Source organism: Panicum hallii, chromosome 9 (genome assembly GCF_002211085.1).
Source record: "Panicum hallii strain FIL2 chromosome 9, PHallii_v3.1, whole genome shotgun sequence".
NCBI classification, from domain to species: Eukaryota; Viridiplantae; Streptophyta; class Magnoliopsida; order Poales; family Poaceae; genus Panicum; species Panicum hallii.
This window is the reverse complement of record NC_038050.1, coordinates 70,445,002-70,466,227: the sequence shown is the minus strand read 5'-3', so window position 1 is coordinate 70,466,227 and position 21,226 is coordinate 70,445,002. Positions and strand designations below refer to the sequence as shown.

The 21,226-nt window shown below is 51.3% G+C and overlaps 3 protein-coding genes and 1 pseudogene across 3 annotated transcripts; 2 read left to right on the top strand and 2 right to left on the bottom strand.

The window, feature by feature from the left end:
* Window positions 1-546: 546 nt before the first annotated feature.
* LOC112874277 lies at window positions 547-1,310 on the top strand (annotated as a pseudogene).
* Window positions 1,311-1,563: 253 nt separating this feature from the next.
* On the bottom strand, window positions 1,564-6,024 carry LOC112874269 (IQ domain-containing protein IQM3-like). The gene is made up of 12 exons (XM_025937502.1): window positions 5,614-6,024; window positions 5,056-5,129; window positions 4,889-4,941; window positions 4,194-4,791; window positions 3,970-4,084; window positions 3,516-3,581; window positions 3,350-3,438; window positions 3,173-3,263; window positions 2,933-3,079; window positions 2,743-2,835; window positions 2,550-2,651; window positions 1,564-2,425 (listed from the first exon to the last, which is right to left on the bottom strand). The coding sequence occupies exons 4-12, from the start codon at window positions 4,640-4,642 to the stop codon at window positions 1,694-1,696; spliced, it is 1,884 nt and encodes a 627-aa protein (XP_025793287.1). The 5' UTR covers window positions 4,643-4,791; window positions 4,889-4,941; window positions 5,056-5,129; window positions 5,614-6,024; the 3' UTR covers window positions 1,564-1,693.
* A 2,545-nt stretch (window positions 6,025-8,569) lies between these two features.
* Window positions 8,570-12,147, top strand: LOC112874272. Its single transcript, XM_025937505.1, has 3 exons — window positions 8,570-8,908; window positions 9,038-9,385; window positions 11,442-12,147. Exons 1-3 carry the CDS (start codon window positions 8,678-8,680, stop codon window positions 11,961-11,963), a joined length of 1,101 nt encoding a protein of 366 aa, XP_025793290.1. The 5' UTR covers window positions 8,570-8,677; the 3' UTR covers window positions 11,964-12,147.
* Window positions 12,148-16,511: 4,364 nt separating this feature from the next.
* LOC112874276 (cyclin-dependent kinase inhibitor 5-like) lies at window positions 16,512-20,027 on the bottom strand. The gene is made up of 3 exons (XM_025937508.1): window positions 19,513-20,027; window positions 17,064-17,273; window positions 16,512-16,977 (listed from the first exon to the last, which is right to left on the bottom strand). Exons 1-3 carry the CDS (start codon window positions 19,851-19,853, stop codon window positions 16,908-16,910), a joined length of 621 nt encoding a protein of 206 aa, XP_025793293.1. The 5' UTR covers window positions 19,854-20,027; the 3' UTR covers window positions 16,512-16,907.
* Window positions 20,028-21,226: the final 1,199 nt, after the last annotated feature.

The window sequence follows — 21,226 nt, the reverse complement described above, 5'->3', positions numbered from 1 at the left end:
GTTGGATCATTGTCTGGTACTCCTTCCATCTTAAAATAATTGTAGTTCTGGTTTTTCAATATAACTCTATCTCTCTTCTTCTCTACCCCTTCCCTGTTTCACGTGCACTTTCTACTTTCTTACCCCCTTCTTAATTTCCGTACCCAACTTTTAAAATTATACTTATTTTAGGACAGAAGGTTCCAGTGCCCAGCTTCTAAAACTATACTTATTTTATAGATAATTTTATAGGATAGAGAGAGTATATCTCAATCCACTGTTGTCTGAGATGACGCAAATTTTAATTGGCCTAGGATATCTGTTGGAACGAGTTTATTTTAACGATTTTGATTGATCGTCGTGTAATCTCAAATTTTTACATTTCGTGTCGTGGGCCACAAACCATTCGCCACTGCCATTCAGAGCAGGGTAGGGTTTCAGCATCCGGCGGCGGCGACCTCGCCAGGTCAATCGTTCCTCCAATATCCCCGTCTCTAGATTTAAAATGCAGTTCGAATTTTTGGGATCTGTATAAACGTATCTTCCACCCAGGTCTATTGTTTCCGATCGGACTCGGGTTTCCGATCGGATCGCGGTGTCTGCGCCGGAGAGAGGGGGTGGACCAACCATCCTATATAGCTCGGGACGGAAGAGGGAGGGCGACGCTCGCTCCCGGTAATTCCATGCCCGACCTTTTACCTGCCTGAATAACAGTGCGGGATGGCGAGAAAGGCGGCAGCTCTTAATTGCTCCGGCGACAGCCGGACGGAAGCGCAAAGGTCCCTTGTGCCCGGTCGCCGCCGGCAAGCGCGCGCGGACGTGGCCTGGCGGGTGCTGGGCGCGGACGTGGTGGACTACATCGCCTTCCGCGGCGCCTGCTCCGGCTGGCGCGCCTGCACGCCCTCCCCGCGCGACCCCACCCTGCGGAACTACTGGTTCCGGCCGCGGCGCTGGGTCGCGCTCTTCGGCGGCGACGCGGTGCGCCCGGACGACGCCGGCGAGATCACCTTCCTCCACACGCGCACCGCCAGGTGCCTCAGGGTCAGCCTCCCGGAGCTCGGCGCTACAGGGTCGCCGACTTCACCGACGGCCTCCTCCTCCTCCTGCACAAGCGCGACACCACCGTCCGCGTGCTCCACCCCTTCACGCGCGCCGCGGTCGACCTCCCGCCCCTCGCCCCCGTGTAGTAAATCGGTTTACTTCTCTGCGCCACCCCCAGATCATGTCATCTGGCACTCAACGACAAATCGTTCAAGCGACCAACAATGTTCTGCAAGGTCCACAACATGAAGGAGAGGATTCGACCATCTGTGCGGGCCCTTCACCATTGCTGATCATCTTCTTACATACTGCAGTCATCGCGAATGGTAAGGTTTCTCAGGCACCTCATCACTAGCACGGAGTAGTATTGAACAAGATACCTCCAATTAATGAGTTGATTATGTTTTCTATCATACTGTAGGGCAAGAGGGCTCATGTTTCATGAGTACAACGGTGTGCCCGAGTGTTTTGAGGATCTGCAGAAGAAAATAAGAACTCAGGATTCCCAACTGAGGATCGCGCGCACCATTCGGGGAGGCACGAAGGGAAAAAAGCAGTTTCTTGCACAAAAGAAACTATGATTCACAAAAGAAATTATGATTAACCAGTGCACACACTGTTGTGCTAGTTAGAAGCTCTCTCATATGGTTCATGTTATGACAATGGCGCGCCACTAGGCTGCACCGTGCTGCAGCCGCGACGTGGGTGTCCCCGCCGCGCCGTACGTCGGCGGGACGAGGCCACCGGGCGTGGGCGACACGAGCGGCGCGCACGGGCTCTGCCGGGGCGAAGTCCCGAACCTGGCTGGCCCTGCGCCGGCCCGTGGCGACAGGCTGACCTGCTCCAGCGACCGGAACTGCAGCTCCGGCGGGTAGTCCCGGACGCACCCGATCCTCGGCCCGGCTCCGGTGGTCCACCGGAACGACAGCTGGTTCCCGAGCTGGTACGAGTGCAGAGTCATCTTGGAGTTGATGCGGTGCAGGATCTTCTCCTGCGGCACCACCACCAACTCCTCGCCTCCCTCGCCGCCCCGGAACAGGTTCTCCTTGCAGAAGTCCAGGCAGTCCCCGAATGCTCCCGCGCCATGCTCGGCAGCGCCCTTGCCCAGCTGGTTCTTGTTCACCGTCAGCCGCGGCGGGCGCTTGCGCTGCAGTCGGTTGCCTGACGAGGACCTCTTCATCACTGGCGTGCCTCCTCCTACTCCTGCGGTGGTTGCTGTATCACCGCTCGTGGAGGGTGGCGTGACCGGCGTGGCGTTGGCTATGGCCTTGTCTTGGTCGGCGCCAGGGGTTTGGGGCTTGGAGTCTTCTTGCCTCGCGGGATCGCTGCTCTCGATAAGGTTGAGCTGGGAGAGGCTACCCCTGTGCCTGAGCCCCTCGTCCTCCTGGTCTTCTGCTGGGCTCAACTGTAGCAAAACCGACAACATAAAGATGTTATCGTGTCAGAAAAAAGAGCCAATGTAATAGGCTTTTCTTCCTGGGCAAAGATGATATATATACAGCAAAGTAGCACTCCGTTTGCTTCGTCACCTTGACATTTGTAAGATCCACGTTCCTCTTCTTCAAATAATCCATGAACTCCCGGAAGTTTGCCTCCGTGGGCCGGTAGTGCCCACTATGTGGCCAGACAGCCTGGAAAGATGTTCAACTGAATCAGACAGGTGAGTTCGGTGTTGTACCAGTAAACACTACGAGGCTGGTAGTGAACTGTAGATCCATGCACCTTTAGAATCCCATTCTCTACAACCAGTCTGCCCGCAGCAGATGTGGCTCCACCAGCGAGGAAGCTCGAGTGCTGAAATGTGCCCTTGCTCTTCTGCAACAATGTAGTTGTTTAATTTGTTAGAGGCCAGATTCATGGTTCAAGTCCTATTCTCTATCTGCTTTCAAGGTGGTGGTGGGGTTGGGCATACGGTGCCGATGTATAGAATTCTCGTTGTGCTCAGCACGAAGATCCATTTTGCATTTCTGGGGCCCTCAATCGTATCGACGATTTTCCGGCTCAGCCTGTACATCATCTTTCCGTCCTCAACCACGACCTCATAGATTTCCCTTTCTTTCTGCACAAAGTTGCAAATCATCTGGTGTTCGGATATGCAGGATTTTCAGCTTTGGGATTTCAGATTCAGTGGTGCGAGGGCCGAGGCACTTACTGGACCAAGATACCTGATGCATTGCTGCAGCAGCTTCCATCTTGGGCACTGGCCCTCCATATTAACCTCCTTTCCTTCACCTATATCCAACCTATTAAAACATGATTTCAGAGAACTTTTAACTTCTTTTCTTCATCTGGTTTGGAGATAGTTTTAAAAGTCTTGTATGAACTATACCAGTAAAAGAAAGGCTGTTTGCTCTCACAGTGTAGCCAATGTTGGTAATAGTAGTGGAGATTGTGACCATACCGATGTCGAGGGTCAATCTGTCAACATAAATGAATTGTTATCTATGATGTCCTGTCATCAGTTAATGTTTGAAGGGAATCGTTTTTATGCGTACTGCTTCGAGCCAGTGTTGCAGTGCAAGCTTCTGAGCCTTTTCATCCTTGGAAAGACCTTTCCCCACCTGAAGCAAAAGCAGAAAAAAAAAACAGCGATAGAGTCGGTATTCAATAATCAATAGTACTAGAATAACAATGTGCCAGTAGTCCTATGGAAAACAGATTGCATCGTTTCAGCAGTTCGGCATATCAGCTTCATGGCAACAGTTGCCCCATTAATGACACCATTCAACAATACGAAAACACCAGACCAGATTTACCAGTAACAGCAGAATAAAATTAGTTATACCTGTTCAGTTTACCAAGTTCACAATATTATAAAAATGATTAATACTAATAAAAGGATCACAATAATGCCATGAGCTCAAAGTTCCATAATACTGCGCTAGCAATTCACAGTTCCAAGCTCAAAATAATGGTTATGTAGCATAATTTGTAAACACGTGAATTTACCTTGGCAGCTTTCGTTCTGGCACGAGACCACCTTGAGAGGGCTGTCTCCGGCTTATGTACCTCATAGAATGACACTGAACTGCGCTTGAGCAGTGCGAAATCAAGTAGTTTCCACCTGGTTTTAGCACCAAAATTCATAAAATTTAGTTACCATTGCCCCAATATCAGAAAAACACCATATCAAGTATGAGAATGAATGATTAAACGCATGGAATAGCACAAACCAGCGTTGTTCAACAAGAACAGCACAATCAGCAAGCTGCCGTCTTGTCCTGAAGCTCCTGTACACCTTCTGCACCTTTATGGCTGCAGCCTGGTGTTTCGGGCTGACCATCGCAATCACCGGGGAATTTGGTGGCAGATTATCCAAGGATCCATGTCTTGGCAGGTTGATAGGCTTGTAGTTGCCACTCTTCTTTGCAGGTTCAGGGCTCACCATTGATAGCGTAGTTTCAGCTTGAAACGGATCACTGTCCGTTGTTTCAAAGCTTAAAGAGCCTCGTATGATGAGCCTCTTGGAAGTCAGGGCATCAAGCAATGCCGTTGGTGACTCAAGGGTATCAAGTGTGCTAAGATTATCAAAGCTTAGAGACCGCACAAAGAGCCTGTCCATATCATCGTCATCATCCTCAGGAAGGTAGTCATCTGGTGGGTATGAGATTGAGAGCCCCATTTTCCTGATTAAACTGTAATAATGTGACGCTTTTCTTCCGCTCGCCCTTTTCCTTATCGTTTCCCCTGATATGTCTTCCTGCTGCTGTTCCTCATTTCTATCTCTTCCACAATCGTGTTCTTTACTTCTTTACGAATGCTTTTACACCCCTGTGTCAAGAAGGAAAGCGGGGGATAAGGTTCTTTGAATCGACATAGTTGTGTTGGAAACAGATTCATGACTTCTCTTTGCTATTCGTGATTTTACCAAGAGACGATCTTTGAAAAGTCTTGTATCTCTTACGATTAAAAAGTCGTTTCCTGCATGGACGGCAGAAGGAGGGAGAGAAGGAAGAGACCAAGAAATCTTGACATAAATATTCTAAGGAGAAAAAAAAAGGGCAAGGAGCTCAATCAATCAACAATCAGCTTTACCTCTTTACCTTCAAATTTCTTGCACCATCCATCCAATAGAGAGCCTCTTGAGAAGAGGTCCGCGAGGCAGAGGGCTGAAAAGAAAGAGCAAAATTTGCAGGGCAAATGAGAGTAGATTTAGGAGGAACCACGCATAACTGGTGAATGGCTAATGACCACGCAATAGGGCAAGTGACAAAAACACGGCGGAGGTTTGTCTCCAGCCTCGACCCTATAAATAACAAAGCAAGGTTGAGGTGCCTAGATGTTCTCACTTCTCAGGAAGAAAAGGAAGATGGTATACTATTTGGTGGTGTTGAAAATAGACATCACTTAGAAAACATGACATGTGCATAACTAGAAGCGTACGAGTAGAACTCATATAATCCAGGTGACAGTCGCCACTCACCACAGGGACAACAGTAAATAACAGCATCTGTTGCTAAGTATTTAGTATTCTTTTGGCACTCGATGGCCAGCAAAATAACTGCTCCAGCACCATACCTTGACTCCGATGCCTGCTACACACGTCGAGGTGAAATGAAACGCATCAACCAGGCCAAATTAGCAGGATGTTACCTCACGAGCATTCCACCGTACACCTCACATGCAGTGGCAGAACTTGGCATCCGTGCTCCCAACGGCCCACCCCCACCGGCGACTGCGCTGTCGTGTTGAGATTGTGTCGCGTTTCGGATTCCGGACGCGGCTTCCAGCCTTCTTCTTCAGTCATCGTCTCCGCTTCGGCTCTTCCTGCACTTCGCAAAGCAGCAACATGATCCATGCTCCCTTGAGTCCCTTCCTTTTCCCTCTCCGAGGACCTGGGGAAGGAAACCGCTGCATCCGCCCCGCGAACTACTGAACCAGTCCGCCGCTGGGCCCGTGCATTCCACGAGCACATGCGTCAGCAACTAGCTATCTACGTCGCCGCGCATGGCGCTGCCTCTGAGGCGCTGATGGTTTGCTTGCAGTTTCCGGTTGTCCTGTTCGCCGGAGAAGACATGTTTGGTGCAGTGAGCCCAGGAAGTTAGAGGCCTATGCTTGTTTTCAGTCTGGGCTTCATGGCCTATCTACGGCCCATGATTATCTCCGCCTTTTTTAAAAATAAAACTATCTCCGTCCTTCTCTCCTCTTCGCTGCACAGGCCCCTTTTGCATCAGCTTTGCGCTTGTGTGATTCTTCTGGAGGAATAAGGTCGGCAAATGTGACAGCGGCTTTCTTCCCCCCATCCCACGAATCAGAAAGCGTAATTAGTTGCTTACAACGGTGACGACAAGGAAAGTATACCAGCACAACCATCCAGCAAATTGTCAACAAACAGTAACCAGGAGACACTCCAAAGCTACTAGTGATCATTCTTGTCACAAACACAGTCACAAGAACCGTATCAAATGCAGAAATGCTTTCTTCCCCAGTAAACCAAAACACAACAATATCAAGTGTGTCATTGTGGTTCATGCGATGCTGACGCAGTCACACACTTTACATCCTTAACCACACTGAAGCATGTGCAAGTGCAACCAAAGTCCTCCGTGGTCTTCTCCAGATCCTGCCAACCAAACGCCACTCAAGTTGTGTCGCCTGAAAGGGACACGCCCTCCTCCGGTCAGTTCACGATGGACTTGAACTCGCACGGATCATGCCATCATGGTCTCCAATGGATCGATGTTGTCTCCTCCTAGGAACAGGTATACTATGCCTATTGCGATTTCGTTATGTCACTTCAGTGGTTGATCAGGCGAGGCAGCAGCTACCGTGCCATCATTCTGACAGTAACCCGGAAACTGATATTCTGCGTCCACTACGTTGGTTGAACTTGCTTGGTGCACAATGCAAGTAGCTGAATACATCGTTGTCATCAATCCTTGTACTGTAAGGTTGCAGCTTAATTTGACTAAACATTCATCAGATCCCACATTAGAGTAATACTACTTGTTTTGGTGTACTGTGGCAAGAACACTGAGGCTGTAGAATAAATGAATCTTGATTACTGCTGCTTGGGCAGCACCTGAGCCCAGCAATAAAGCACGCAACCATTATCTCAGGCCTTGAGCAATGGCGCCCTGCACGTCCCCCTGAGATCGCACACTTGTCATTGCATTGCTGGAATTACAGAAAACTCATTGGGAGTTCAGAACAGGCCAGCAGGATTTTAAAGCGAGATATGACTCGTCAGCGATGTAGGGAAGGAGAGACCCCCCGCAGTGAACACGATCATTCAATACTCTGCTGAACATGACAGAGAACTTCTCATGAATTCTTTTGTCTCTGATTCAGACAACGATCGATGGAATCGGATAGGTAGATGGATATATAAACACAAATTAAACGCGCTTCTTCAGAGTTCAGCAGCAGACCAGTCAAGAGACGCATTACACGTCTCGGCGCAGCAAGGAAATCTTCAAGTTCCACTTCAAGCCTGATCCCGTCTGGTCTTCCGTGTCCATACCGAAAAAGGCACAAGCAATTGAGAAAAAGGAAACAGAGAGAAAGGGGAAATCACCTTGGATTCTAGTCCAGGATTGATGAAGAAGCCAAGCTATACATGTTGGGCAAGCCAAAAGGCTCTTCTGCTGGTTTGTTGCCGCGTCGCCGTCGCTCCGTCGTTGCAGCGCCCCCGGAAACCCCAGCCCAACCATCCGCGCATCAATGCGGCCGCGCGCGGCTCTCCTCCGGCTCCCCGCGCGTGCGTTGCGTGCACGGGGTTGCCGGGTCGCCGTCGCGTCCCGCCATCGATGCTTGCGGCCGCCGGCTAACGGGGGGAGCCAGCCATACCGACCTGAGCCATGCAGTGCGGTTGCGGCGGCAGCATGCGCGTCCAGGGAGAAGAGGCCGCCCGGGCACATCAACGAAATCCCCCTGTCCCCAGAACAGAAAGGAGGAAAGCTCCCGCACACGTCCACCTCGTAAAACCAAACGTGCGCGCCACTCCACTGCGATCGATAGATAGCAAATGAGGCCGCAAGCAACTGTGCCGCAACAGTGCGAGCGGCGCATGGCATCATCGTCTACCCGTGCATAAGATCTGGCTAGCATCCTAGCTAATGGCCTGCTTCGAACGCAAGGATTTTCACCGGGGAACAGAACAGTTCGGTTCTGGTAAGAACTTGGAAATTTCACTGGGGATCGGACGATATGTGTCAGCAGGATTGAACTGGCGACCTGGCGTTGGAGGGGAGGAGACTTGGCTTGGCTGGGAAGCAGGACGGCGGCGGGCGGCTCAGCCGGACGCTGAGCTGCCACGGCCACGCCACCAGCGCCAGCGAGATTTTGACCGCTCCCCAACCCAAAACAAACCCTGAATCCTTCCCTCTTCTTGCCTCCCTTGAACGCTCTCCAGTCTCCACCACCCTCCCACCCTTTCCCCGCACTCCACACGCGCGCCGGGCCCAGCGGCTCCACTGACACCGCGGACCCTCCGGAAGCTCGGGCCCACGGACCAGTCAAGCCTACCGTTAGGCAGCTCGTGTACGCGCCCGCGAGGTGAACCGCGTGCGGCGGCGCTTCCCTGGCCTGTGTGGCCTCCTCCCTCCCTCTTATAACGAGAAGCAGCAGCAGCAGCGGACACGCGCGGCAGCCTGACACAGAAGCTACGCACGGGCCGGAGTGAGAGCGAGAGAGAGGCCGGCGGAGAGCGAGCGAGATGAGATCGAGGGTAGCGCTGGAGCCGCTGGCGGAGGAGCCCGGCGGCGGGGAGGAGGAGGCGTCGCGCCGGCGCTCGGGTCTCCACGCGGCGCTGCACCGGTGGGCGCGCCTCCTCTCTGGGGGCGCCGCCGGGGACGACGCCCGCCCGGCCGCCGACCTCCGCGTGCTCCTCTCCGTGCTCGCCTGCCCCCTCTCCCCCGTCCCCCTCCTCCCGCGCCTTCCCCGCCACGTACGTCCACGCCGCATCAACAGCTAACCTTCCCGCGCGCCGCGCGCAGCTGTGCCTGTGTGTACGCTACGCGCGCGTTTGCTTTGCTTGGAATGGAATGATGGAGGAGCGATGCGTGCGTCCGTGCAGGTGGCGTCGTCGGCGCAGTACATCATCGAGCAGTTCAGGGCCACGACGGGGTGCGGCAAGCTCGAGGACGGCGCGGTCAAGAGCATGTACGCGTCGGGGCGGGTGCGCCTGTCGATGCTGCAGGAGCCCAGCGGCGGGGGAGGCGGCGTCATCGGCGGCGGCGGGCGCGCCCACGAGGGGAGCTTCGTGCTGTGGCAGCTCGCGCCCAGCATGTGGCTCGTCGAGATGTCCGTGGCCGGGCAGAGCGTCGCGGCGGGCAGCGACGGCCGCGTCGCCTGGCGCCGCACGCCCTGGCTCGGCGCCCACGCCGCGCGCGGCGGTTCCCGCCCACTCCGACGCGCTCTCCAGGTTGGCATCATGGCGCTCCCCTGCACCCCCCCCCCCCCAACCCCCCTGGCATCTCTTGTTTTGCATCGTGATGCCATGTTCCTTTTTCTTCCGTTCGCCTTTTTTCCCCTCGTCGCTTTGCCGATCGCCATGGCATGCCTCGCATGCACAGCGTTACTGCTGCGAGCTAGCCTGGCCCATGACAGGCGGGGCCCGCCGCCGCCATTGCTGGCTTTCTTCTGCTTTCGCATGCCATCGATCGAATAGCCTCCTGCTTTTGCGCACGCCCTTTCGCTTTGCAGTACTACATGGTGGGGGAAAAAAAGAGAGGAGAAGATCCCTTAAACAAAACAACTCGATGCGAATGCGATGAATCTTTTGTTAAAAAGAGCAACTGATGTATCTCATGTATGGGCTCTGCACTTGCACAGCTGTTATCTTGGGATCTGCAGGATGCCACACTGTTGATGTCATGATTGCCTCATGCTCTGCTCTTCTTGGAGCTCTGCAGGAGAGCGGAGAGCCTGAGAACTGAAGTCCAAACTGTCCATGTTTGACCTGGGGAGAGACGATTAGCAGTTGGTAGTGTGAGATTTGCCTGCCTTTTAATCTGCATCCATCACATGGGGCTGGAATAAGAATATCTCTGTCCGCAGGATGCTCTTTTTTATAAAGAGCTTCATCAGCCTAGTGTGAGATGTCTGAATGTTTGTTTGATCACTGAGCTTGATTTCATCATTAACTTAGATTGGCTGCTTTTGTTTAGGCTTATCCCGATCAACTTGGCTAGTGGAACCTCTTTAGTATATAGGTTCTTCATGAACGTACGTTAGGGGTGTGTATGTCAGTGTGAGGATGGGAGTTGACGAAAAATAATCCTATATTTTTTCTGAACAACTTGTTGGCAAGGAGAATATACAGGTCGGCTGTCTACGCAAATGCACTGGTATTTCTTATTTGGAGAAATCTGTGGACCATGAAACAGTGTTCCTAATCCTCTGAAAGGAAATAAACTCCAGATTTTGTGTTTTATTTGGTTAGACCCATTGACACTCTTTGCTTAAGGCTAATCAGTTGGTATTTCTAGCAAAGCTATACCATATCCAACTGTAGTTTGCAGTAGGAAAATTGGGTGCTGAGGTCATGTCCTGATTCTCATGATCTTGATGCTTACCAAACGTTCTAATAAAATTCTGCAGAGTAGGTTACATCTGATCAAGCCTAACTGTTTGAACGTTGGATTGATGAGGCCTACACACTAGTTTATTGTTCGAGTCGTTGTTTTAGGGTCTACCATTCGGCCAATTTGATAATAAGAACAGCTCAAGTGAGCATATGACTGTGGGCTACTCAAAGCATACAATTTGTTCAGTCTTCTTGAGTACTGTTAAGTTTCAACCCATCCCTGTGGAAATGGATAACAAATGTATTCATGTCGGAGACTTGTACGGATGCAGCACATATGTTGAGGCTCTTAGCTGTTCGTACTATCATAGAGAATTTTAAGCAATGGTGCTTTGTTTAGCAGTACTGCATCATTATATCAGCAGCGTCCTCTGTCCCATTCCAATTAATTATGGCGTACTGACATGTTCTTACCTAAACCCTGATGCAGGGAATGCACTGCCAGTTCCCACTTAGCTGTTTCATGTTTCATTGTCCTCGATGGCAGTAGCTGAAAGTTCTGAGAAAGTTTCCCCGTTTAGAATTATCTGATGCAGAATTTCAGACCACAAGCTCATACGCACTTGGGCTTGGGCACACTTAGATTACCATTTTCTTGGAGAATCTGATCTGCCCTTCTGAAATTTGCTAGCACTGGGTGGTCCTAAAGCACCAAACACATGTATGCCAACAAGTCAAGGAGATTTATCTGTCTGCTCAACTTTGCTGACAAATGCATTTTTCCATTGTGTTTTTGCTGCATCCATGTGCGCGCGCGCACATATACTATTTTACAAGTTGTCAGTATTCAGCAAGACGAAGTCTTTGCAGATTTACACTCAGCGAGCTTGCCAAGATTCTGACCATTTACATGTTCACTGACAGTAGAGTGATCGATTATTTGTGCCTGCAGGGCTTGGACCCAGTGACGATCGCGTCCATCTTCTCGACGGCCGAGCACGCCGGCGAGAAGCTGGTGGACGGCGAGGACTGCTTCGTGCTGCGCCTTGACGTTGGGCCCTCGGTGCTCTCCAGCTGGAGCGACGGCACCGCGGAGGTGATCCGCCACGGGCTGACGGGGTTCTTCAGCCAGCGCAGCGGCCTCCTGGCGCGGCTGGAGGACTCGCAGCTGACCCGGATCCAGTCTCCCGGCGCGCCCGCCATGTACTGGGAGACCACCATCGCGTCGGCCATGTCGGACTACCGCGCCGTGGACGGCGCCGTGGCCGTCGCGCACGCCGGCACGTCGACGGCGCACCTCGCCCGGTTCGGCGTGGGCGTGCGCGCCGCGCGCGTGGTGACGCGGATGGAGGAGTCGTGGAACATCGACGACGTGGCGTTCAACGTCCCGGGCCTGGGGCCGGACGCCTTTATACCGCCGGAGGAGGTCCGGAGGAGCCGGTCATACGGCGCCGCCATCGCCGCCGGCAAGTGAGCTCAAGATTCAGGCGTTTGTGTAACATAGTTTGCATAGAGAGAGAGAGAGAGAGAGATTTATAGCTTCGTATTTGTCTGTCTTCCCTTTGTAACTTGTGAGTGAGCGTGGCATCAATGATCGTGCATGTACATATATGTATCTGATTTACCCAAAAATAATAACGGCGCCCAAATTTTTAACCCTCTTTGGATCTGCGATTCATTCCCAGTCTTGTGGATTCACGATGCACGGCCATTCCGGCCGCTTGGCACGGCTCGGCTCGCCACGAGCTCGGTCTGGCCCGGGTACGAACTGACCGGGCCAGGCACGACACGACCATACTAACGGCCTAGGCCGGACCGTCCGTCGTGCCGCGTCCTCAGCCAAGCACGAGCCCACGGGCCCATTCCATGCCGTGCTGGACTGGTGCGGCACGGGGATTTTGTCATGCCCGTGCCAGCTGAAGCCCGTGCGCTCGATGGAGGCCCCGCACCTGCCGTCGCCGTGTGCGCTTGCCGATGCGGACACTGCCTTTTGGCCGCCGCGCCTGCCGTCGCCACAAGCCCTGCCACCGCGCTCGCCGCCGCCACACTTCCAGATGAAGACAACGGCGGGAGATGATGTGGGCTCGTTGCCTCGCCGTATCTGCGCGGAGATGATGCCGGGGCTGCGCCGCTTAGATCTACGCAGCTGGGAGGGGAGAGCTGCGGGCGACAGGGCGGCGGGATGCGAGGGGAGAGCTGCGGGCGACAGGGCGGCGGGATGCGAGAGCTGAGAGGCGAGTGCAGAACAGGCGAACAGTAGAAGGCTGGCGGGCAGGTGGCGAAGTGCGAGACAGCGAGAGGGAGGCGGCAAGGGCGAGAGGCAAGCGCGAAAGGATGGCGGGCGAGCGGCGACGTGCTACGGGTGTGTGCATCACGATGGGAGGTGTACCAGCTAGGGTTAGTGAGCTAGCAGGCCGGAGTTTTGTATGGGCAGTTGGACCGTTGGGGTGATTAACGAGCCGTGGCCGGGCCGGCTCTTTTAACTAGAGCGTGCCCGTGCTGCCCGACGGGCTAAGGCGTCGGCCCATATACCGTGCCGGCCCGAGCACGTAGACTATCGGGCCGTGCCGTGCTTGGACGAGACAAAAACCCGTGTCTCGTGCAGGGCTATCGGGCCTCGGGCTTTTTGACATCTATAACTCAGGGCCTGTTTGGATCCTTTGGCAAAAGGGCAAATAGCAAAAAATTTGCTCTTTTTTTTTCCATTTGGACCCAAACACCCTATGGTAAAAAGGAAACAGCAAAAACAGATAGCAAAAGGAAATAGCAAAAAATTTGCTCTTTTTTTTCCATTTGGACCCAAACACCCTATGGCAAAAAGGAGAAAAGAGGTTTAAATGAGCTTTTGCCAAAACTTTTGCCATTTGGATCCAAACACCCCTAATGGCAAAACTTTTGCCACTTTTGGCAAATGGCAAAATTTTTACCCTTTTGCCCTTTTTGCACTTTGGATCCAAACACTACCTCAAGCCAACAAACAGACATTTGTAGAATGCCAGCAGCTGGTTAGGTTAGGTATTCTGAAATGCACATCTACTTTGTCTTGACTATTGAGGTTGCAGAAAGATTCAGACTAGCACACTTTGACTTTTTTACCCCACTGTTCTTACTGTACAAGTATCTGCATGTAAGATGCATCCATGATGTGATGCATGCGATCTCAGATTCTGCATAAGTCAGTTGTCGCGTGCTACTAGTATATTACTACCGAATACCCTATGGCAGTAGGATCATTGCAGCAGAAGCCAGTGGTCACTTTGGCAAGTTGGTTCGGGTGGTTCTCTGATGGTTGGCGCTTTGACACTGTCCGCAAACGAGCGGCATCAGCATGCCGTCCGTTTCTGACGAATCCTTTGCTGCTAACACAACCAGCCTCCACTGTAACTTCCTGTTGGCTTCTCCTTGTCCTGTGCCGCCTGTCCCCTTGCGCCCGGGCTCAGCACTTGCGTGTGTTTCCAGCGCGATCGCGTCACCAAAAGCGGTGTCCGCCACGCCCCCGGGGCCTGCTCTGTTCCAGGATGCCGCCTGCCTTCTCCACGGCATCGGCACGGCAAAGGCAAGTTTACCAGCCTGTTGCTCGGGTTTGTCCTGCCATTCTCGTCGCTGTAATTCACTTGCTGGCAGCTGAGTTTGATGAGACAGTGTCACCCTGATCCCTCCTGTGTTTTTGCAAGAATGGAGCAGATTGCAGCAGTCCTCTCCCTGAATGAGGTTTCATGGTGGCCTGAACCCTGAAGGGCTTGAAGCTCACATGGGTTATGGGTTGCTTCAGCGATCTGCTCTGCATTATCCCAAGGACCACACGCTCCTCGAAATGCTCGAGCATACCGCCGACCACGAGAGGCGCCAGACCTTGCATGCATGCTCGTCGCTCGCTGCCGATCTGATGAGGCCGAGACCCCCAATTGCCTCCTGCAGGGGACAGTTCGCACATGGCGGCCCTGCTTCAAGTGTTTCTGCATCACCAGCTCGACTGCTCGAGCGCGGGGAGACGGATCATCGAGAGCTCGACTTGACCAACGCGCCGTGTCATTCGTGACGCCCTCAGCTGGTCCTGCTCGTCTCTCCCGGATCGATCAAATCACATGTCAAAATTGCCTACGGGCTTGCAAGTTGTTGCAACAGTCGTGACCTACCTACTGGGCTACCCTCTGTCTCCCGGCCTGCGCGAGGGGAAGGCGTCGGCGGCCGTCGGCGAAAAATGTTGGAGGTGGAACTGTGCAAAGCTTGGTAGCTGGTATGGTCCCGAAAAATCTCAGCGGAATGCATGTATGGATGCGTCGTCTGATCTGATCAGAGGAACAGGCCCGAGACGCGATCGAGCAAGGGCATGCCATGTGGGATCCTTGTTTTGTTTCTGAAGAGGACATGATGCGATGTCCGATGCTGTTCAGGAGTTGGTCAGTTGGTACTGTGTGTTCCGTAGCACCAGTGATACTATCAGATCACAGGTGATGTCACAGCAATGATTTGGTTGTCTAAACTAGGTACACAGCTATGCATCGTATAGCGACGGCATCTTTGTTTCCAACGGAATCAGCAGTGTTTTGCTCTGTTCTCGCTCCATGGATCTCCCCAGTTTGGAGTGTTGTGCAGTATAATACAGCGCAGCCACTGCAGTTTTCACTAGCAATATTGTTTGTGTTTCTCATCACCACACAACCTCGAGAGGGAGTTGAGCTGCAGTTTTCTTTCAGTACTGCTGCTGATGGCTGCATCTTTTTTTGCCCCCAAGCTTTGTCGTCATGGTATCGACGTCATCGTACTAATGGAACACAAAATGGTTTGGTTAGGCACGCATGATCACACATTTCTTTGATCGATTCCAAAAGTAAACCACCTTTAGGACGACCAGAAACGGACCTAATCTCTCGTCATTTAGACACAGCACAAACGGAAGAAACTCGGAAAGTACACGAGGATTCAGTACCAGCACGAACTGCCGCGATGATTCAGAATTCAGAGAGCTGGTGGCTTCCTCTCTGACTCGAGTGTCCGTTCCAAGAGCAGGATAAACTAGGACGACATAGTAGTCCATGCGATGAACGCACGTACGGTGTCATGAGTTTCTAAAGCGTCAGATTGAAACGTCTGAACCTATAGCAATTTGTTATGTTTCCCAAAAGGACTTGGTCCGAGATTTTTAATTTTATTTGCCACTTGGTCTGTCCGGCAGAGGGAATGGTGTGCTCGAACACGAAGAAAATGATCCGGACCTGCTGAGGGGAGCTGAGCCGAAAGCGCATGCTCCTGTACCCACCGGTCCAACAATTTTGTATTGCTTCTCGTGATTAGGTAGATGTTGTCAAGAAGGAAATGATTTATATCGGAAGATTCATGCAGAGATCGGAAGAAGTGTCTTTTATATTAAAAAAGGGGAGTATTTAGAGATGGTTTCACCCGTTGCTTCTTTAAAATGGTTAAATAAATGTTTGGACCACAATATATTTATAGAAAATTTAAAAAACAAGTACTGTTTTTCCTCGCAAAACAGACGAGTACATTTTTCTAGTAATCCGTTGCATCATCTTTTTTTAGTGAAAACCATTTGCATCAGCCACTAAGAACATATTAACCATAACCAGCATCAATTTCAGGCAGCGATGTAGGAAGATATCTTTTGATTAAACGGGAAAGCGGCAAAGATGAAGTGAAAAAGGACGTTTGCCTGAAAGGTGAAAGAGCAGGCAGGACAAATTCCTCAATGACCTAGCTGGCTAGTTGACAGAAAACATGAACTTTATTACAGCATTCGCCGGCAACATTCCAAAACGATTCATCACTGCTGATGCACCGGTCTCTCCATGCAAGACCACCATGGCATCACCCAATGATCGCTGACCAGTCGAAGGAAACGACACAGTGTCCGACTCACGCCACAAGACCGAACTCCCAATGGAACCCAAACCAGTTCGCGGTTAAGATTTCAGGAGTATCACGAACACAGCGAATGCAAGTCCCGTGAAGCCCCCACAGATTCCATCCTGACATGGCCTTTCAAGGGCACGACGAGGCCTCCACGTTCAAATGGCGCAAGGCAATATTTCAGACCACAGCATGAGTTTGCCATGTTACATGCAACAGCCTAAAACATCAGGCAAATGCCATGCAAATATAACTCTAATTCATTAATTTGGTTCAAGGACTAGGCACAGATGATTAGGCCTACACTACACTACATGAGATGGTTCGGTTACAGCATGAGCGTTGACCAGTTAACGGTTACAGTAAGGTTGGGGATCTGGGTGTAAGTCAGCGCTGCACCTGTTCGTTACACAAGATCATTCAGCTACAGGCTAATTAATCTAATTTTTACAACAGACAAGGAGGCTAATCCAATCCAGTTGGTTGCGCCACGGCCACGGCACTAGTCATTGTTGTAGACATATCAGATCAATGGAGCTCTGGTGCTGAAAATCTAGCAGCCTAGCCTCGCCCATTCATACCGTCCAGGAAGAGGACTGTCGTTCACAGGACAGAAATTATACCTGATCAGAACAATATTGCAGTTCAATGTCAGCCAATGCAAAAATTAACAGAATGTTTAAGTCATAGAGAAGGAAGCCAGACGTACTTCTCCCTGAAGGTATCCTGCTCATGTTGTTCAGCCGCTGTGAAGAACTCTTCCATCTCAAGTGAACTCGGTATGAAACGGCAGACTGAGGCTTCCATTCTGCGACGGGAAGTCATCGACTTGCTGGTTTTGCTTTTAGTTGTAGATCCTGGGGTGCTTATCATATCTGAGCTCCTAATCAAACTGCAAGGCGTCGTCTCTCTGGTATTCCTGCAATCAAAAGAGACATGAGTAAAAAAACTCGAAAGAAAAACAAACAGTGGCATAAATGCACAAGTACCATTGCAATGTACAATTTTTTTTCTCACTCCTAAATTGAAATCCCATGGGGTCGCCCAGAAGCAGACATCAAGTGAGGCCAACTATCACAGACACAATATTCAAAAACCAGTCCTTTAAGTTACTGTTCAATCTTGTACTAGTGCACTACTATATGCAAACCTTACTAAGGGGCAAACAAAATTTGCACTTAAACTGTGTCTCCATCCCTAACACTACAGCAAAATAGCCATGTAGATACGCTTGCCTCGTAGCGCTTTTAATATCATGTCTACATTTTGCTCCGTCCTGGTGATAACGATGACTATTAACACGGCTTCAAAAGCGTATTGAAGTAACCACATTGTTTCTTGCTTTCTCGGTTACTCCTCCAGATATATAGGCATACCAAAGCTTTGGGTCCACCCACTCTTCTGGTCAGACCTGAGAGTCCGTTAGGATTCTGCCTCTCCTCTACGCACCAGATCCAGAGAAGTTCGCTGTAGTCGCGTCCCCCCCACCCCCCCCCCAAATCGACCTAGCATCACCACTGCGGTTCTTCCATCACAGGGCCCTGCCTCTCTGCCTACTTCACCTGCAGTCTGCCTGCACTTCTTACTTCCTTGCAGCGCCACCCACATGGAACCCACCAGGCCATCAGCACCACCAGGCCGTTCATGGTGACCTCACAGACCCCATACTCCTCCAGTCCTCCTTTTAGTTTCAATTTGAGCAGCTGTTTGTGATAAATGGGGATTGATGTGACAATAGAAATGTGGATTGGTTCCCAATTTGTTAGACCACACTATCAGGGTATTACAATAATCTGGGCTAAGATTTGTGTGACACCTTGCTTCTCTTTCTGTTCTTTTGAAGCAAGGAAGATTGTTTCATGAGATATCAAGCATGGAAAATAAGATGAGGGATTGATGGATGGGTTTCATGAGATACCAAGCATGTAAAATGAGATGAGGGATTGATGGATGGGTTTCATGAGATATCAAGCATGGAAAATGAGATGAGGGATTGATGGATGGGTTTGATGCCAATGTGGGCCGATGCACACAAGAATATGCGACTAAAATAGTGTAACACATCTCATGACACTGTACTTTTTTTCAAACAGCTATAGAACCCAGAGCACCACATTGCACAGCAGATACCAGAAAAAAAAAGTTCCCTTGATGGACTTGCGCTAGGCATTTTTCCAATGAAGTATAGTGGTTGATGCACCAAAACTGAAATGGAGGGAAAACTCCATTTCATGTTTGCATTTCGAGAAGGGTGGTCCATCTCCATCCCAAGGGCCAATGATCCCAGGCAGCTAACAAGCAGGAGGTATTCAATGCTGGCGTCACTCTGGTAGATTGGTACACGGCTAATGATGAGCTGCTTGCCAATGGCATGCCATTTAGTTGCCCTCCAAACATAAAACAGTGGCAAGTGAGCAGAAACACACGAACTGGGATCTTGAGTGCGAGATTTGTGCTGCCTTTCCGGCAATTGAAATTTCTTACAAAAGGGCCTTTGATTGGCAAAAGATTGGGAGGGTGACTGCCGAACCCCAACAGTAACCGAGACCCAACTAGGAAGCACAGGGAAAATGCCAGAGAACGAAGGGCTGCGCGTGTAGGTAAGGGGAGAGAAAAGGAGGAAACTTTTCCCCTCCGGCTATGGGTAAGACTAAGCAACGGCCACTAGAGATACTCCACTAAAAAGGCAGCTTTAGTTTGGATTGGGTGCAAGAATCCAAGGATTTGACATGCAACTAATTGAGGATTACTTGTTTCTTTGAGCAAAAAAGTGCATCTTTTATGTCTAGGTTTGTATAAAATAAGATAGAGATTCTTTTAAGCTAAACAGGATTACCGAGTTCAATTGAATTTTGGCAGCTGATATGAATGCAGGAGGCTCAATTTCAGCCAAAGAGTGGACCTCTAGACCGACACGTTGTCTCAAGGATACAACAGAACATTGCACACACTGGAAAGGATAATGGGGGGAAACCAAAAAAATTGAATTGGGCGCCAAATGGTGCCATCATTCAACAGCGAATTCGAAGCACTGGGTACCCCGTGGCGGCGCTAATGGACTGGAATCGAGAAGATAGCGCAAACCCTAACGAATCCCCCTCGCGGCAAAGGAACGGAATTGGGTGAAGACCGGAACCGTGGAGGTCGAAAAATCTCACCTTTCCATGGCATCGAAGTCGAGCACGTTCTCCCCGAAGGAGACCTCGACCTCGTCCTCGGCCAGCGCGCGCGATACCGCGGCGGCGGCCTTCCTAGCGGCGCCCTTCTTGGGCGCGGGCGCCGGCGCCGCCTGCTCCTTGTGCGGCTTCTCGAGCCTCCGGCTCCGGAGCTCGAGGTAATCCCCGGCGGCCTCGCCCACCTCCCCCTTGTCGGGCGGCCTCTGCGCCCGCTGCAGCGCGAGCGTGCGGGAGCGCGTGCGGACGCCGAGCAGCGCGCCGCCGGGGACCTCCATGACGGCGACCTCCCCGGACACCTTGCCCTTGCGCAAGTACTTCCCCATGGCCTGGCCCCGTCTCCCGAACCCCTGCTGCGGTCGCCGCTCGCTCGAAGGTTGCTCGGAAGCGAAGCGAGGAGGAGAAGCAGGCAGGCGGCGGTAGGTGCCTAGCAGCCTAGGTGGGTGGGGCGGGCCGCAGTCGCAGTCGCAGTCGCAGTCGCAGCAACAGGGGAAGGAAGGAATTTAGGAATCCCGGGAATAGAATAATGGGGAGGGGAAGACGAGGGCTCGCTGAGAGAGGCGGCTGGGCAGCAACGGGCGTGTGGCGGCAGCACACTGTAGAAGCCCACAAAGGCCATTTCTTGTGCTAAAAAATCTCGTAGATGATGGGCCTCTCCTGGCTCGCGCCGGGGAAGGAAAGAGAGGCTGCCAGGCTGAGAAACGAGAGGCCCACTGCGCAGCGGTTTCGGGCCGCACGCATGCTCAGCCCGTTTGCAGTCGAGCCCAGCTCGTTTTCCGCTGTCCGGTGGTCCAGTGGTCCTTCGCTGCGCCCCGTTATTAATACTCGCGGACAACAAGGCTCGGTGCCGTTCGGCCCGGAGAGATTTTTTTTCCTTGGGTTGATCTGGAGACTGGAGGGCCCATAATCCTTTGGCCACCGACTGACTGATGGGTGGCAGACGTTTTCCGTTTTTTCTCTTGGCGCGATGAAGGCGAAAGTTGCAGGCTCGACGGCGTCGTACCCAGCTCGTGAGCTCGGTAAGTGCAGTCCGTCCGTGACCGATCGTACGGACCACTGTCCCAGACAGGAGAACCTACGAGGCCTACTCGAAGTAGAATCTTTACCGAGGTCAGTAGTTTTTTCTTGGGAAAACCGTTCAATTGTGGCTTTTGCCACGGGATATTAAGAAAGAAGAGTTTTGCCAAAACACACTGCTCAAACATGTTAATTTGCTGCTGGACATTATAGCTGTTATAATAACATATTTCACTCAAACAGGTAAGAAAACAATATTTCTGGACAAGAATACCCTTGCCCCTTCAAATAAACATTTGAACACCATAACAGGAGAATATTCGAACAACAAACAGGGCAATATGATAGAGCAATTCAACAGCATTTTATCTTAGAATAATATGACAGGTTAATGGAAGTAGCAGGTCCAACAAAATATCATGCTCCAGTCATATTAGGCTATCTAGTACATTACCAGATCCAAACATTACAAGGCCACGTATTACAAGGTCATGCTTTGAACAAAAACACTACATGAACATATCACTACATAGATTATGTTTTCTTGAATCTGACAACCTTCAGCTTTTTTGGCTTTTTCTTGTCGTTGATAGAAACCGGAGATAAAGCAAGACATTGAACATGCTCTATATAGTGTCTTCAAGTTCAAGTATCCTCTTACGGCTGTAAATGTAAATAGAGT